Source organism: Meriones unguiculatus (assembly GCF_030254825.1).
Source record: "Meriones unguiculatus strain TT.TT164.6M chromosome 13 unlocalized genomic scaffold, Bangor_MerUng_6.1 Chr13_unordered_Scaffold_40, whole genome shotgun sequence".
NCBI classification, from domain to species: Eukaryota; Metazoa; Chordata; class Mammalia; order Rodentia; family Muridae; genus Meriones; species Meriones unguiculatus.
This window is the reverse complement of record NW_026843649.1, coordinates 615,589-634,187: the sequence shown is the minus strand read 5'-3', so window position 1 is coordinate 634,187 and position 18,599 is coordinate 615,589. Positions and strand designations below refer to the sequence as shown.

At 41.1% G+C, this 18,599-nt stretch overlaps 1 protein-coding gene across 1 annotated transcript in view; it reads right to left on the bottom strand.

The window, feature by feature from the left end:
* LOC132651109 (zinc finger protein 883-like) overlaps window positions 1-17,494 on the bottom strand; it is a gene marked incomplete at its 3' end in the record, with an annotated part of 226,482 nt that extends 208,988 nt beyond the window's left edge. The window contains exon 1 of the mRNA XM_060376402.1: window positions 17,094-17,494. Within this exon, the coding sequence (XP_060232385.1) occupies window positions 17,094-17,494 (401 nt within the window). The remainder of the gene's footprint in view (window positions 1-17,093) is intronic.
* Between the last annotated feature and the right edge of the window lie 1,105 nt (window positions 17,495-18,599).

Genomic DNA, 18,599 nt, shown 5'->3' with positions numbered 1-18,599 from the left:
ACAGAGGCACAGATCTAAAAATAGTAAAAACAATATACAGCAGTCCTATAGCTAACATCAAACTAAATGAAAAGAAAGTTAAATCAATTCCACTGAACTCAGGGACAAGACAAGGCCACACACTCTCTCCAAATCTCTTCAGTACAGTACTCAAAGTCCTATCTAGGGCAATAAGACAACTAAAGGTGATCAAGGGGATACAAATTGATAAAGAAGAAGTCAAAGTATTGCTATTCACATATATGACAGTATATAAAAGTGACCCCAAATATTCTACTGTAGGAAACTCCTACAGTTGAATAACACTTTATCAAAGTGGTTGGATATAAAGTTAACTAAAAAAAAAATCAGTAGCACTCCTGTATGCGAAAGACAAATGGACTGAGAAAGAATTAGGAGAACAACACCCTTCACAATAGGTAGGAAAAAAACAAAACAACATAATGTATCTTGGAGTCATCCTCAACAAGCAAGTGAAAAACATGCATGAAAAAAAATAAACAACTTTAAGCCTCTGAAGAAAGAAATTGAAAAAGATACCAGAAGAGAGAAATATCTCTCATGCTCATGGGTCAGTAGGATCAACATAGTAAAAATTGCTATCATACCAAAAACAATCTATAGATTAAATAATATTCCCATCAAAATATCAACACGATTCCTTAACGAACTTGAAAAAACAATTCTCAGCTTCATATGGATAAATAAAAAAGCCAGAATAGCTAAAACACTCCTGTACTATAGCAGATCTTCAGTAGGTATCACCATCCCTGATCTCAAGCTCTACTATAAATCAATAGTAATAAAAAAATGCGCGGTACTGAAATAAAATCAGAATGGTGGATGAATGGAATTGAAGTGAAGAGTCATAAATAAACCCACACACCTATCGACACTTGATTTTTGACAAAGAAGCCAAAACCATGCAATGGAAAAAGGACAGCATCTTCAACAAATGGTGCTGGTCTAACTGGAAGTCTACATGTAGAAAAATGAAAATAGATCCATATTTATCACCCCACATCAAACTACAGTCCAAGTTGTTCAAAGACCTCAACATAAAACCAGATACACTAAATCTGTTAGAAGAAAAAGTGGGAAAGAGTCTTGATCTCATTGGCATAGATAATAAATTCCTCAACAGAACACCAAGAACACTGGCTCTAAGATCAAGAATTAAGGAATAGGATCTCATGAAACAAAAAGCTTCTATGAAGCAAAGAACTCTGTCAACAGAACAAAATGACAGCCTACAGCCTGGCAAAAGATCTTCACCAACCCTACATACAACAGAAAGAGCTAATAAACAATATATATAAAGAGCTGAAGAAATTAAACTCCAATAATCCAAATAATCCAATTTAAAACTGGGGTACAGAACTATACAGAGATTTCTCCACAGAGAAATATCAAATGGTGGACATTAAATGCTCAATATCTGTAGTAATCATGGAAATGAAAATGACATTCCATCTTAAACCCATCATGATTAAGGTCAAAACCTGAAGTGACAGCAAGCTAGTGAGAATGTGGAGAAAGAGGAACACTCCTCCATTGCTGGTGAGAGTGCAAACTTATACAACCACTATAAAAATCAATCAGATGCTTTCTCAGACAATTGGAAATAGTGTTACTTCAAGACCCAGCTCTACCATTCCTGGGCATATATCAAAAAGATGATCCACCATTCAACAAAGATATTTGCTCAACTGTGTTCATAGCATCTCTATTCATAATAGCCATAACAGGGAAACAAACTACATGTCTCTCAACCAAACCATTGTTTTACAGAAATTGTAGTACATTTACACAATGGAATGCACCTCGGGTATTTAAAAAATAAAGGAAACTATAAAATTTTCAGGCAAGTAGATGGAACTAGAAATGATCATCCTAAGTGAGTTATTCCAAAACCAGAAAGACATGCATGGTATATGCTCATTTGTAAATGGATAATGGCCATAATATTGGATAAACACACTACAATCTACAGACCTAAAGGAGCTAAATAAAAAGGAGGACCCTATGAAAGATGCTCAATTCTTATGCAAAAGTGGAAATAGAATCAACACCAGAAGTGACTGAGGAGAGGGAAGAGGATGAGAGCCTAACATACATATCCTCCAAAAGACTCTGCCCATTAGGGGTTCGAAACAGATGCTAAGATTCACAGCCAAACTTTAGAGCACAGGGAATCATAGGAAAGAATGGGAGAATAGAATGTAGAAAGACCCAGAGCTGGCAGGACCTCCATAAGAAGACCAACAAGGACAACAAATCTGGGCCCATGGGGACCTGCAGAGATTGATGGACCCCCCAAAGACCATTCATGAAGAGGAACCAGACCCCTGCTCAGATGTAGCTGATAGGCAGCTCAGTCTCCATGTTCGATCCATAGTAAGGGGAGAAGGTGCTGGCTTTGACATGGGCTCTGTTGTCTGCTATTTGATCATTTCCCCTTGGTGGAGGGGGCATTGCTATGCCACAGAGGAAGAGGATGCAGGAAGTTGTAGCGAGACTTGATAGGCTGGGTTCAGATGGTAGGAGAGGAAGGTTCCCTGTATCTGAGATATAGGAAGTGAGATAAGGAGAAAAGAAGAATGGAGGGTGAGACAAGGAAGAGTCAAGGGAGAAGATTACAATTGGGATGTTTAGTGGATAAATTATTTTTTAATTTAATTAATTTATTTATTGCAATGTGTTCACTTTGTATCCTTGCCATAGCCCTCTCCCTCATCTCCTCCCAGGCCCACCGACCCTCCTTCTTCTGCCCCTATGCCCTTTCTCTAGTCTCCTAATTGGGGAGGAATTCCTTCCCTTCTAGCTTATCAGGTCTCATCAAGGATGGCTGCATCATCTTCCTCTGTGGCATTGCAAGACTGCAACACTCAGGAGGAGGTAATCAAAGACTCGAGTTCATGTCAGAGAATAAATTAAAAAAAACAAATTTAAATTAAAAATGAATTAAATGGGAATAAAACAAACAAATAAAATTAAAAAAAAACAAATACAACAGGTAAGGAGAGTGTCAAAAACCCACAATTCAATGACTCAGAAAGCTCAGGTAGTATTAGTGTCATCATTAAATGCCATCCTAAGAAATTAAATATACTCCCTGCCAAATTTCAAATGCATGATGTTGATGAAAATCAACACAATAGCCTATGCTTACATATACAAAACAAAACAAAATAAATACCTAAAACCATATATTCCATGCTCAGCAGCCAATGATGGTGATGTTGATGCCAGGCATGTTGGCCTACATTTAAGCCCAACACTCGACTGGAGTTAGAGCTAGAAGTTCAAAACCAGCCTGTCTACATACAAACTTTCAGGAAACATCCAGGAACTCTGGGACATTATGACAACACACAACATGCTGATAATCAGATTAGAAGAAGAAGGATGAGATCAAAGGTCCAGAAGACATTTTCAACAAAATCATACAAGAAAAATTTCTTAACCTAAAGAAGAAGATCTCTATCAAAGCACAAGAAGCATACAAAATACCAAAGATACTGGATCAGAAAAGAAAGTCCTCTTACCAGAGAATAATCAAAACTCTAAATATACAGAACGAAGAAAGAATATGAAAAGCTGCAACTGAAAACAAACAAACCAAACTAACCAACCAATCCGACAAACCAAAACAAACAAAAACCAACCAAAAAACAAAAAAGGCAGATCTCTTGGAATTAATCCTGTATTCTCAGTAAAAATGCTAGAAGATAAAGGGCTTAGACAGAGTGCTTCTGACTCTAAAAAACTGCAGAAGCCAATACAATACAATACAAATTACTAACCATGCCCAGAAAGTTTCAATCACCAAATGGGGAAAATAAGATGTTCCATAAAAAGGTCAATTTTAAATAATATGTATCTATAAATACAGCCCCACTCAAGGTGCTAAAACCACCACCACCACAAAAATAACAATCACTGTTCAATGATATTTCTTAATAACATCAACCCAAATTCACCAATAAAAAGACACAGACTCACAAAATTGATGATAAAATAGAATCCACCCTTCTTCTAAGTACAACAAACAAAGCTTCACATCAAGATAGACATTATCTCAAGGTAAAGGGTTGGAAAAAGATATTCTAAATAAATGGACTAGAATATCAAGCTTGTATAGAAATTTTAATATGTAACGAAACAGTTTCCAAAAAAAACTAATCAAAAGATGGCAAATGACATGACATATTAAAATAAAACACCCAGCAATATAACATTTCAACACTTAACATCTATGCCCCCAACCTAAGAGCACCCAAGTTATAAAAGAAACACTTCTGCAGCTTGCATCACATCCTGGCCCTCATAAACCAATAGAGGAAGACTTCAATATATCACTCTCACCAATGGACACTCCTGACCAAACTAAACAGAGAAATGCTCCAGCTAACTAACATCAAAAAACTAAATATACCCAAATGATGTTTACAGAACATCCACCCAAGCACAAAAGATTGTTCCATCTTCTCAGCAACTCATACATTGTTCTCCAAAACTGATGATATACTTGAACAGTGGAAGTATCAAAAGATATAAGAAACTTGCAATAATTCCATGAAATGAATATATAACATATCAAAACTCATAGTACACAATAGAAATGTTGACCAAAGACAGTTCATAGCACTAAGTACATTTAGAAAAAAAAATCTGCAAGATCTCTTACTAGCAACTTAACAGCACACCTAAATACTGTACAACAAAAAGAAGTAAACAAAACTAAAAGGAGTAGACAATTAGAAACTGTTGAACTGTGTCTTCACAGGTAAAACTAAATGTCTCCACAGGAAAGGAATGGTGGATCCTATCAAAATTGATAATGATTAGATTTGAATAGTGGAGATCCCCTGAATAAGCAGAGGTAACTGTTCATCAGACAGCTTGGTCATTGAGTCCACACAAACTTATAAAGACTAGTTTTTTCTTCTTAAATAAAAAGGATACTTTTGTTGTTTCATATGAAAAACAGTTAAGAGGTTTAAATGTTTTAAGTAAATTCAAAGTTATAAACTTGTTTGAGATGGAATAATTTGGAGTGAATATAAAATTTTTGAGCAGTGTAGTGACAGACAGTGCCTTTAATCCCAGCAGAGACAAGCAGTTCACTATTAATTAGTTGTTTTCTGAATTCAGGAGTTACAATGACAGGGTGTTGGTGGTTCACAGCCTTAATCCCAGCATTTGGGAGGCACATGCCTTTTACATACCACCTGAGAAGCAGAGGCAGGCACATATGATTTACATTGATTTCATTTGAAAGCTACATGTAAAAGACAGGCTGAAAATCAAAGTGAATGCACTTTATTATCTAGAAATAAATACACTTTAAGGTATATTTATAAACTTTCAAAGATCTTTTAACTTTAATTGAGATATTATACTTTTTCTATTTCCAAAAAACCATTTTGCCCTATAAAAGATATAACATGCCTAAAAAGGTAGGACCCTCTCCCCTGAATTAGGGATGGGGCAGGGTTTTGATTTAATCTTTTCAGGAGAATAAAATCTTCCAACTAATGAATATGGAGACAACTGGACACATGAAACTTCTGAAGAAAATGACAGATCACCAAAAGAAATTGTCAAAAGGAAAGAATAAACTGTCCAACTGGTATCACTCACCTTCATGTTGTCTCTTCTGCCTTCTACAGACATAGTGCAAATTGTCTTTATGTGATTGCTAAGGAACAATCCAAAATCTCTATCTCATATCAGAAAAGTCACCTGGTAAGAAACATAGGAAAACAGAAAAATGAGGGATGATTCTATTGTCATGAATCTCCTAATCTTCTGGCATGATGTGACTTCTGTACTTACCACAAACTTCAATAATTAAGAACGTGTACAGTGTTTGTGAAAGAATGGAGGGGTGAGAGAAAAAGCCAAAAACATAAGCCTAAAATATAGCCAAGTTTACATGAAAAGACCTAAGGAAACTCTAACATGAAAAATGTGCACTGGACCAGAGATAACTTTGATTGTTTTTTAATAAAAATCAAATAAACACAGATTTCACAAATCACACAAGACAAACTCAAAGTGACACCTAAACTGTTATATTTCTAACCCTCCATCTACTACTAACCTCCTTTCCAGAGAGCCCTTTTGCTCTGGAAGTGGAAAATGGAGTTGATCATAAAGATAAGCTATGGCTTGCAGTCCCTCATGTTCCCTGGTGGGTTCAGGCACATCCCAGCCCTTGCCAAAAGTCACACACAAAGCAATGTTGGAGAATAATTTAATATGTTTTCTGATGCATGGATTATGTCACAAGGTGTGGAATCTGCCCTATCCACTTACCTAAAAGCAGGCACACCTGACAAAATTCTGCATCTCAGAAATTCATTTTGTACCCTGGAATTGAATTTCTCTAAAGCATGCCATTGTGACTGGTGGTAGTTGAAAGTTAAAAAAAAAACATAATCAAGTATTCCTGAAAGATGAGCACCACCACCTATTTTCTTCCAGTTTCAAAACGATTTGTAAAATTTGTTACTCAAAGCTGTATGTGGAATACAACATTCATCATTTCTAGAAATGAGACCTTCAGTTTTCCAATCTGTCCACTGCAAAACCAATGCATGTGTGTGCACACTAGAAAGTGATATTATAAGCACCACAACTTTCTACTGCCCAGGCCACAAAGTCCTCACTTCTCTGGACACTCAAGAAGGGTTGGAGGCCAAGGGTATCTGCCGAGATCACCACATGGAGACCAACAGAACCACAGCCTGAACCACAGTCTGAACCACAGTCCATCTCTTTCAAAGCAGAACAGGCTGTGATAGCTCAGCAGCCTGCTCTTCCTGGCCTGAGGACAATGGCCCCACACTCAGCATGACATGGTCTGGTCTCACTCACAGCTCTTTAGAGCTACCTCAGAGGAAAATCCCAGAACAAACCCATAAACTACCTCCCACTGTTGCTCCTGATTGTTAGGCCTGCCCAGAGTACATCATTATCTTGAACAATAGAGCTGAGTCTCAGGACAGTAGTAGCTCCTCTACCAGTGGATCAAAGATCAAATGATGCAGATAGCAGAGGCATTCTAGCTTTGTCCTAAACCCTATGGGCACACAGAAACCTAGTGTTGTTATAAAAGAATGAAAATCCCAATTATTCGATTTTAAAACCTGCTAGTGCAGAGAGGCAAAGAAAGCATCCATCTGACCCTGCTATTCACCTAACCTCTAAGAGGAAAAAGCCCCAAAAGCTCACCAGTTCAGATGACAGCTCAGGGAGGATAGGCTAAAGGAACCCAAGGCCAAAGGCTTCTAGCTCAAAGTTCAAAAAGCCCAAAATCTACAAAGCTAAAACTCCTTCCACTTTTACCCTCTGTCTTAAATATATTTCAGCTGAAAGTTCCACTTACTCTTTAATATCTGTCAGCTGGTTTCTTGCTTTGCCTCTTGACCTAGAATTAACACTATTAAATCCTGTGCACAGAGAGCTTTTGAATTAAAGGCATGTTCTAGGCTGACGGAACCATACCGTAATCACCTGTTTACAATAAATTGTAAATTCTTGGAATTAAGATTTGTGTTAGGGCTCACCCACACCAAACAAAGCACGGGTTTTTACAGTTCACAATCTCAGCGATCACCCTGGGATCAAATATCCTCCAACACCCTCATCTTGGAAATGATTTAAAATTCAATCTTCCACTCTCCCAGGGCACCTGTTCATTTTCCAAGATACAGGTAATTTATGTTACACACTCAGTGTCCAGTGAATTCATCTCTACCTCATAGTTGGGAAGTCCATCAGCCAAACTTCAGTCAAAGCCAAAGAGTAACAACCAATAAAGAAACAAATGGCCATGAATTTGAAAGAAAGGAGTAGTTAATGGGAGCTCAATGAAAATGAGATATAAAACAAAAAGGATGTGGCTGTTCCTACGTATGTTGGAGTAGAAAGTTTATTATAGATAGACGAGAGAACATAGTCAGACACAGGGAAATCTGGGGCAGTCTAGAGTTGACATGACCCTGAGCTATGTGAGAAGAGAGGAGAAAGAGACGTGGAGAGCCTGAACAAAGGGCCAGGAGGATAAACGACAAATGAAAAAGACCAAGTAACCAAAACATTTAGAATACATAGTAAGGACAGCTGGGAGGAGGGCAACTCAACTCCTGGGCTAGAGATCTGTGTATGACACCCATACCTTATAACAGGTGAGGACTGAGGGATGCTGGGAGAACCTGACAGCCACGTCTGCTTTGATTGTTAAGTAGCCTCCTTAACGATTCATCCCAGCATTTGAGATGTAAGAGTAGAGAGAAGAGAGAAGGATGAAATGATTTCATTATAATCTCAAAAATTATTTTTAAAAGTTGAAAATGGCCTTATGGTCCAATATTCTTCAGGTACTTCAGTTATGTATTAGGGCACATAAATTATTACTCAAACCTTTTTTTTTTCCTCTCAGGTTGTGCATTTTCAAACAGGGACAGAGGGGACATTCCTGTTAGGAATTACCACATGAGTTTCTCCAGATCTATAGTTCAACTATAGAAATTTGCTTTCCAGAAACAAGCTCAGCTCCTAATCCATATTCTTGATTTCACTGTATATGAATCCCTCCAAATGTACAGTTTTCACTTTTACTGTCTAAAGTTGATTACCTGACTCATTGCCATCTTCCCTCCTCCCCCTCCCTTCTTGTGTTGTAACTAAAGCTTCAAAGTAGGTCAGTGAACTCAGTTCTTACACAGGTCCCTTTTTAGTTGTAATTACCCACCTCCAAAAACAAACAAACAAACAAACAAACCAGGAAAGTCAATGGACACTCATTCACTGGTCTTCTTTACTTCACACTGACCAGTCAGGGTACACTTGAAAAGAGTTGCAGAACTATGTTCTAAGCACTGGACATTAGAGGTAGCATTCAGTGTTCAAATAAAATATAAACTACAAAACATGTGAAAGGCTTATCTACAGGAGTCATTGCTTTAAACAAAAACAAATGTCAAAGACTAGAGAAAAGAAATGAAATTCTTAATGACTGGGGATTATCAGAGAATATTAACTAATAAGAGATTAGAGCAATGATGCATCAACAAAACAAAATGTAATAATACCAACAACTGACTATTTTAAATATTCATTTATTACGTGTACAGTGTACTGCATGCATGTATACTTGCATGCCAGAAAAGAACACCAGATCTCATTATAGATGTTGTGAGTCACCACCATGTGGTTTATCAGTGGTTTATTGAACTTTTGACTTCTGGAAGAGCAGCCAGTGCTGTTAACCTCTTAGTTGAAAAAAAAAAACAAAAAACAAAAAACAAAAACAAAAACAAAACACATAGGTATACTGACTTTGAAAAACACAGGTCATTCTCTTATAGAGGGAAAGCAATTAATAAGATACTATTTGACCTTGCCCCTGTGTACAATATTAGCTGCTAAGACCTGTAACCTGACAGAAACAGCTTTAGCCAATAGCCTGTGTCTCAAATTTGAATTGACATTACTGTGTCAATGAGGATTGGACATATGGGCATAGGACAGTCCCTTAATTTGAAATTCAATATTCACTGGATCAAGCAACCTGACCCAAATTGAACACCCACCAATCTGGTCTGTTTTCATTCGCATTCACGAATTAATAAATACACGTTGGAAAATTACAAATTAAAAAACCTCACCCTGCCACATTTCTACGTAATCCAGGATCCTAATCTCTAACAGGCCTGGTTAGCATACTACTTATCTGTGAAGTATTTTACAGGCAGCTTTCCTTCAGCTAAATTCTAACGGGACCACTAGTTTCTCAGCAATAGTAAATCCTTTACATCATCAGTTCTACTCTTCTATATCACAGCTTGATATTGGAGTGCTCTCTGACACAGGACATACCATTTACAACCCCCACAAAATTCAAATGGATCTTTTAGAACTGAGAGAACCTATCTGACACCTCCCAAAGGACACCAAGAACTAGGCCTTAAAAGGTCACTTAAAGGTCACCAGACTAGTGACTCTACCATAAGGTCACCAGGAATTGGGGCATGTTGTAAGATTCCTTACCCAAGGAACAGTCTGAGGATAACCACAAGGATGGAAAAGTATCTTAAAGTGGGATATATGTGCTGAGCACCCTACCAACCTTGTAGTAGAACATTCAGTGACACAGAAAATACCTAACATTCCTGAGGCCTAGAGATAGCTTGCTCAATGTTAGTTATGTTAGCTAGCCAATCACTTTATAAAAAGCTTGCCATTGCTGAATGTCACCCAATCCTGTAACTGTTAAACTGGAACTTCCTGGTCCTTCCTAAAACCCCAGTCAAAACCCTGCCATGCAGCTGCTCAGGGTTCTGCTCCCTGATCCACTCTGTTGGTGATGTTGGAGAGACCAAGCTTAAGCCCAAATAAAATTCTTTGCTCTTACATATGTGGTCCAGCTCCTGATGATCTTTGGGGACCCTAAGATCTGTGCATAACATGTGGGGTCTCATATTGGATCCTCAAGACTCCCAAGCACCCCGGGCACAAGGAACTGAACAACAGCCAGTAAGTGAGCACTCTGTCTGTATCTGTCTGTGTCTGTCTCTGTGTTTCTCTAGTTTCTTTTTTCGGGCCATGGGGCAAAATGCATCTATGTGGTCAGAAAGGTTAGAGCTGATGCTCTGGACAACTGTGGGCCACAGGGAGCCTGGAAGACATTCCAGACCCCACCTTGAAGGGCCACATCTGTAAAGGGAGTTGAGCATCCACTTTTCTGTGTTCTCTGGACCTCAGAGAGGATGAATGTGCCCCTATCTGTAAAGGGTGGTAGAGTACCCAGTTTTCTGTGATCTCTGGATATTTGGACAAGGACAATGCAGGTAGCTCCTGCATCAGGGATTCACTGATATCCTACTTTCATTTTTCCACTGCAGGAGTGGTGGGATCTGCTGTCTGGCTCTGTGTATTTTTCTGCTTCACAAGCAATGGATCTAGTCTGTGTCTTGTTTAACTGTTTTGACTCTCACTGCATTTTTTTTTGTCTCTGGGACTGACTGAGGACATGGGACAAAATCCTTCTATCCCCCTAGACCTGATTCTTTCCCATTTCAGGGAGGCTTAAGCCATGCTTCATAAGTTCCAGTGAGAGTGGCAAGGAGGTGGCAAGGGATTGATACAGTATGTAGAGCCCCAGGCTTGGCACCTCTGCCAATGTTTTCTGGTCTCTGGTCTGGCAGATCTTATCCACTACTCTGGCCTCGGGTTTGGCATAGCGTGTCCCCTGCTCTGGACTCTGATCTCGGAGAGATTTCCTGCTGCTGTGGTCTCTGGTCTGGCAGAGTTTGGCTGGTGCTTTGGCCTGTGGTCTGGTAGACAGAGATCAACAGATATGTTGCTGCTCCATTCTCTGGTCTAGCTGAATGCAGGTCACCATTCCAAACTCGGGTGTAGTTGGGTGGAGCCTGATTTGGGGGTGGGTCACCACTAATGGAACAGGATAGAGGGCCCATAGAGAGACAGGCCACTGTTCTGAGTTTTGGTATTTTCTTCTTCCATACTCTTTGAGCACATTATACCCAGTACATTTTTTTCCTTTGTTGTACTTTTGTGATTTTGTTTGCTTGTGATGGTCTCAGTGGGCTGGTGATCAAACAGCTGTGCTCCATTGTGACTTTGCCTTCCCCATGTCCCCAACACTACAAGCTGGGGCACCTCTGGTCATCAGTGGGAACACATATTTCCACATATTTGGCTAGGAAGGCTCGGTTGGAGAGGGGTCTGTGTACAGAAAATCTTGCTGGGCTCAACCTTGTTGCCTCCTTGCTATCTCTATGAGGAAGGTCGGTGACCTGAGGATAGCTCTGGCTTGGAACAATGACCGCCAAATAATGCTCTTAGCTCAAACGTATTGTAATTATTATTATTATTATTATTATTATTATTATTATTATTATTATTATTATTTGGTTAGGGTCCTCTGTAGCCCAGCCTGGCCTTAAACTAAACAGCTATAAGATGACCTTGAATTTCTGATTCTACTGTTTCACCACTTATCAACTGAGCTACAATCCCAATCCCACAAACTTCTTTTTTTTTTTTTACCCATAGGTGGCTTCAACAAGGAAGTGAACCGAACTCAAATAGGGAAGGCTTGGCTCCACTGAGCTCCTGGGTCTGAGCCTGTGTACTAGCACTGTACACAGAATACCCACCTGAGCACCTTGATATGTCACTTATTAGCCTGGCTGTACTTATGAGATTGTCACCTGAGAATGAAGCCAATTCTTTTTTAGTCAAGGTCTCATACTGGCAACTAAAAGAATTTTATTAGAAAATATTAGAAAGCACATGTTTGATTATGGTTTGAATGGGTGGGGAACCTCTATCAATGTGCTCCCCAAAGTGCTAAAAGACGTAAGCATGGGGAACGGGGAGGGGTAGATGAGGAATTCACCATGTCTGGGTATCTACCCCTACGCCCCAGAAAATGAGTTGCTTTACTTAATCACCAATGCAAGAAAAAAAAATAGCTAGAATGCATTTGAGGTTCAAAGTTTAGAAGTGAGGCTGCAGGGGTCCTTTTGGCAATGCTTTCGAAGAACTGCATCCATTCAAGTGCAATGTTTGTAAATTCACACTGAGCAAGGAAGGCAGGGAAGGGAAGGGGAGGGGAGGAGAATAAAAAGGAGGACAGAGGAGGAACATGTTCAAACTTTTCCTGTCAAGAAAACAAAAATGAAAAAAAAAATTAATTAAGTCCCACTTTTTGTATGTGTGCCCAAGAATTTTTTTTATTATTTATTTAATTTTTTGTGTTAAATATTTTTTAATTTTTTAAACTTTTATTAATTACACTTTATTCATTTTGTATCCCCCCATGAACCCCTCCTTCCTCCCCTCCTAATCCCACCTACTTTTCCCTTTCTTCATGAATGATCTTCCCCAAGTCCACTGATAGGGGAGGTCTCCATTTCCTTCCTTCTGATCTTAGTCCGTTAGGTCTCATCAGGAGTGGCTGAATTGTCTTCCTCTGTGGCCTGAGATCAAAGAGCAGGCCAATCGGTTTATGTTAGAAGCAGTCCCTCTTCCCATTACTATGTAACCCACTTGGACACTAACTGTCATGGGCTACATCTGTGCAGGAGTTCTAGGTTATCTCCATGCATGATACTTGGTTGGAGTATGAGTCTCTGGAAAGACCCTGGTATTCAAATTTTCTCATTCTGTTGCTCTCCTTGTGGAGTTTCTGTCCTCTCCAGATCTTACTATTTCCCACTTCTTTCATAAGATTCCATGTACTCTGCCCAACAGTTGGCCATAAGTCTCAGCATCTGCTTTGATAGTCTGCAGGGCAGAGCCTTTTAGAGGGCCTCTGTGGAAGGTTCCTAACTTGTTTCCTGTTTTCTTCTTCTTTTGATGTCCATCTCTTTGCCTTACAGGATAGGGATTGAGCATTTTAGTCAGGATCCTCCCTCTTGATTAGTTTCTTTAGATGTACAGATTTTAGTAGGTTTATCCTATATTATATGTCTATATGAGTGAGTATATACCGTGTGCCAAGAATTTTTAAGTTGTGTTTATGTGTACATTCCTTTCATCATATTTACATATATACTCTAAATGCTTGCTGAATAATGGTGTTTCAATGTTTTTCCCACATTTCAACTGAATTATTTTTGGACACTAAATCTAAATCTAATTCTTATCAATATTTGGAGGCTTTACTTGTTTTGAATGTGTGGTTTTATTTTTTTAGTTAACAGTGTGTACACAGTCTCTTACACCAGAGTCATCATATTTGGGTCTCTAACAAAGTAATGAAAAACAGTAAATAGTACTAATAATGTTAATGACTAAAATGAAAATAACTGAGTGCATTGTACAATGATCTCAGATGCTCTTTTCAGACAGGACATTTTATGATGAAATTTTTTCATGAGGCACAAAATGCCTGCTAAGCTTAAGGCTTGTTTACAATATTCTCTTGAAAACAAGGTTCAAGATGCATCCTGAAGTCATAACATCAAATGATGTATAGAGAGAACATAATCACCTTTGCAGATATGGGCTCCTAGGGATACGTATGGTAGGATGCAAAGCCCAGGAAAATTTCTGAAGATATGACTTTTTCTGAGGATACGACTTCTCATAAAACCTAATGAAAATATAGATTCTTCCCAGAAAATGAACATGTACATAAAACCAACCACATATAAAACAGGTACAGAGTAAATGTCAGGAGAGGGACCAGGTTAAAAAAACTAACATCAAATAAGTATCACTGTTGCTGTATCTGCAATTTCTATCTTGTTTGGAAGGCAGAGACAGGAAGACTGTTAACCCCTGTATTTAAGGCAGGGCATCTGCATAAAGAAAAGCAATGTTTTGCTTCTCCTGTTCCTTTTTTTCTCCTCCCCTTTCTCCTCCTTCCTTATCCCCTATATGTGAAGCAAATTTTCTACCTCTGAGTTGTATTCTTACCTTCTGTACAAAACAGGCAGAAACAGATAGTCTTTGGATATAATAAAGCCAGATGCTAAACCTCACTAAAGCTTAAAGGAAGTAACTTGTTATGGGATAAATTAAAGAGAACACAGAGAAGGCAACAGGCATAGAGGAGGCTGTCCTAGTAACAGCAGTAACAGAATAACATAAAAAGACTTCAGGAAATGTTTTTTACAGATGGCACAATGGCTGGCATTAACAAATAAATTGCCACATGCTTCCATCCTTTAGGTGGGAATTCTGTATTACTATCAGATTATGAAGACTTTGTTAAAGGAATTTACTGTTTAAAAGGTTAATTGTCCTTCCACAGATAGTTACTGTGAATTAGGTACCCAATACTGTGCTAAGTCCTGAACACACAAAAATGATTGATGTAAACACTACTCTTTCTCTATATGCTTACCGTCTTGTGGGGTAATCCACCATAAACAAACCCATAGACCATGCATAGAAATGTATACAGCACATAAATTCCACTATGAAACCTAAAGGAAAGCAAGAAGTACCTAACATCCCAGAAAGGATAAAGAACATACATATTCAAAGGCTGAGACGTGAGAACATTTTAGTTCAGTAGGGTAAATGAAAGAAGGTGAATTTGTTTGCAGTATACGAGGGAAGAAGAAAGGAATGATGATGATGATGATGATGATGATGATGATGATGATGATGATAATAATAATAATAAAAGAATAAAGAGGGATGATAGCCATCCCTCTATGCTGCTGCTGTTCTTTTCATCCTTGCACCCTCTCATGTGCTTCTGTGCCCTCTAGTGGTGACGGGGGGCAACTTCTCCATCATTTCTCTCTGGAATTGTTGATGGTTTAATCAGCAGAGCCTGCAGGGCTGGTGGCCCCCAGGGAGAGCCCATGAGGGCGAGGCTTGGGCAGGTGACTCCCGGAAGTGACCATGCTCCCTCAACATTGTTCTGGTTGGAACTCGGAACACTGGTTGCCAGGTAACCAGACGCCAGCAGCAACAGCTGCCTGGACAGACCAGCTCGTCCAGAGGAGCTGGAGAGAGGAGTCTGTTGTTCTGCTTCCAGACCTCCAAAGGCTTAGGTCTCTTGGAAGCCAATGGTGGTAGCCTGGGCCGCTGCTGGAGACATATGGTGTGCTCAATGACACGTTTCTGGCCTGTTCCCCACCGTGAGACCAAGGTAATCAGGGCCGCTGTGTGGTGGGGGAGCTTTCTGGTCCACTCCCACCCCCCATCCACCGCGGTTGCGGCCTGGGCGAATGTTCCTGTTGGGTCACTGAGGAACACGTTTCATGTCTGCTTCCCTTTTCACTGTAGGGAAAGGGGTCGTTGGTGCCCCTCTGAGTTTGCAAACTTCAAGCCTTCCTCCTGCCGTGGTCCTTCCTCAGAGCAATAGGAAGCTAGCCTTCTTTCATGGTATCCCCATTTCTCAGGAATGATGGCGTGAACTTCGTGGACCAGATGATCCCCTATTTTCCCACCACTATTTCTGGCCCTTTATCCAAAGTTTGTGACCACTGGAATGGTTTTCTGGACCTGATCCTGAAAAGGCAGTCGAGCGGCTCCACCAGGGATCCAGCCCTCAGACCTCCTCCTGCTGTTTTCTAGGGCCTGTGCCCTCACAGAATCAGACGACTGTGTCGCAGCAGCGTAGGTTCCGGGCCTGGCCCTTTAAAGTGACATAGCCATACATGGGCGATTGGGGCAGGGGTGGGGCTCTAGCAGATGCCATTCACCTTCCCCAGAGAGTGTCACACACCACCCTTTCTCAAGCCCTGAGCATCCTTTGGGTAAAGGATTCTGGACCCCATCTGTGGTGTTTGGGATAAATGGAGCCCCCGGCACCCCCAAACCCCTTCCTAGGAAGATTCGAATATCTCCCTCTAGACATCTGGGTGGGTTGGGGACATGGGCCTTAGGGGTGACATCCCTGTGGACTGTAACAGGTATAGATCCTTCAGGCCCAAATGTGAGGAGGACCAGAAAACAAGGATGTGAGTGAGCTTGTTTGGAGGGGGAGGTAAATGGGGAGGAGCATTTGGGATGGCCAGGATAGAGGACCAATAATGGCCAGAAGCCTCGCCTTTGGGGTTCTTGCCCTAGGAACTGTCCCCGCAACCTCGCCGGCTGGTGGAGTACAGAGGTCTCCCACCGGGCTCCTGGGTTTTGAGCAGCAGAGGGAGGAACAGGAGAGGAAGGGCCCTGGTGGACACCCATGTCCCCCACCCCCGTAGCCCAGAAGCAAGGCCAGGCTCCCGAACCCAAGTCCCTCTGTCCTGCTCTTGCCCGCAGGGTTATCTTCTCGTTCCTGTCCCAGTGGCTACAGGATATCTGTGGGGCTCCGGACCTGACCATCATTAGGCGGCTGCTGTACAATGTCAGGATCCATGTGCTCACTGCAGAGTTGGACCGCCAGGCCGGGGAGATCCTTCTGGCAATGGAGGAGCAGAAGGTCAGGAGGATGAAGCCTGAGAAGGAGGAGGAGGAAGAAGATGAAGAGGAGGAAGAGGAGGAGGAGGAGGTGGAAGAGGAGGAGAAGGAAGAGAATGTGGAGGAGGAAAAGGAGGAGGAGGAGGAGGAGGAGGAGGAGGAGGAAGAGCTCGGGGAGGTGTCTGGAGAACCTGCAGGTGGTTCCATCCCTGGGTCTCACTGGGAAAGTGTCCTGAAGCTCTTGCGAGGAGAGTAGAGCTGGACGCCAGTCAGCTTGACCGTCCTGCAGGCAGGAGAGCGGACTGCGCCTTCCCTGGCAAGTAGACGCCATCTTGGGAGAGCTCACACCTTTTTGGGTGCCTTCAGGCAGTCCCCCTATCCCGGCTGATGGCTCACCCTCTCCTGTGTTCAGATCCTTGGGTCCTTGACTGCAGCCTGCACATGCAGGAGTCCTTGGGGATACAGGAGACACTGAGACCGGCTTCAGGGGCAGGAGATATGCCCCAAGAGGATACTGAGCTCCTGGATCCCATGGCTGCGGGTCCCCCAATCTTGCCAAAAGCTGGACCAGTGCAACCTCTGGCTTTAGCATCAGAGGACGCGCAGTCCATTGTGCACTTGGTGGATGAGCTACTGTTTCTCTCCACTGTGGCACACTTGGGGGCACCTGATCCCATGTCTTAGCTGCCCGAGGTGGACATATAGTTAGTACAATCGCCGGCTGGGCTGCACCCAGCGCCTGCTCCCCTTAGAGAAAAGGTTCCCTTAATTTTGTGTATTTTTAAATTGCTGTTTTTTACTCTTGCAATATTGTTGTTGGTTTCATATTATTATTAGAAAGGTGTTGCTTACTTATCTTAAGTGATGTATTCGGAGATGGGGCCTCCCCATCATCCCACAGTGGGCCCAAATTCCTGGGCTGTGATCCGGGCTGAGACAAGGGGTATGAAGCCTATTTTTGTCAAGAGTTTCCCGCGAGTTGGGCATGTGCATCCATCTATAGAAGATGTTGCCAGGTGTGTAGTTGGTGCCCAAGGGGTCTAATGGGATAGATTGAGCCCCAGAGAGAAAGCCCAGAAAGGCCAGCACTTGACAGCGGACTTTTGGGGCCACAGCTGGGCTGAGGGCTAGGCTCTGAGGACCAGGACCAGGAACAGTACTAGGACCCAGCCCTTGGTCACTATACCTGAAGGGGAGAAACCCTATAATTTGAGATATAGAGTACATTTTGGGGGATCATTTAAATACATGATATTTCTACATAGTCATGCCTGATTTAGAACTCAATATTTGGAGCCGGGCATGGTAGCACACATCTGTAATCCCAGCACTCATGGAAGAAGAGACCTGAATTTGAGCCAGGTCTACAAAGTGAGTCTAGGACAGCCAAGGCTACACAAGAAAATTCTGTCTAAAAAACAAACAAATGAATGAATGAACGAACAAATACAAAAGAGAACTCACTTTGTTGACCAAGCTGACCACAGTCTCAGAAAGATTAGCTTACCATGGACTCCCAGGTCTAGGATGACAGGGATGCACCTCTGAGCCAAGCTAAGATATTTTTAATGACCTACTCTTGAATCAAGGAATGAAAGGATAAAATAAGATGTACAAAGCTACCATTTTTCTTTTAATGAACAGTAATAAGTCTTCAATATCTACATTTATTTACAATTGCAAATCATTTCTGATGT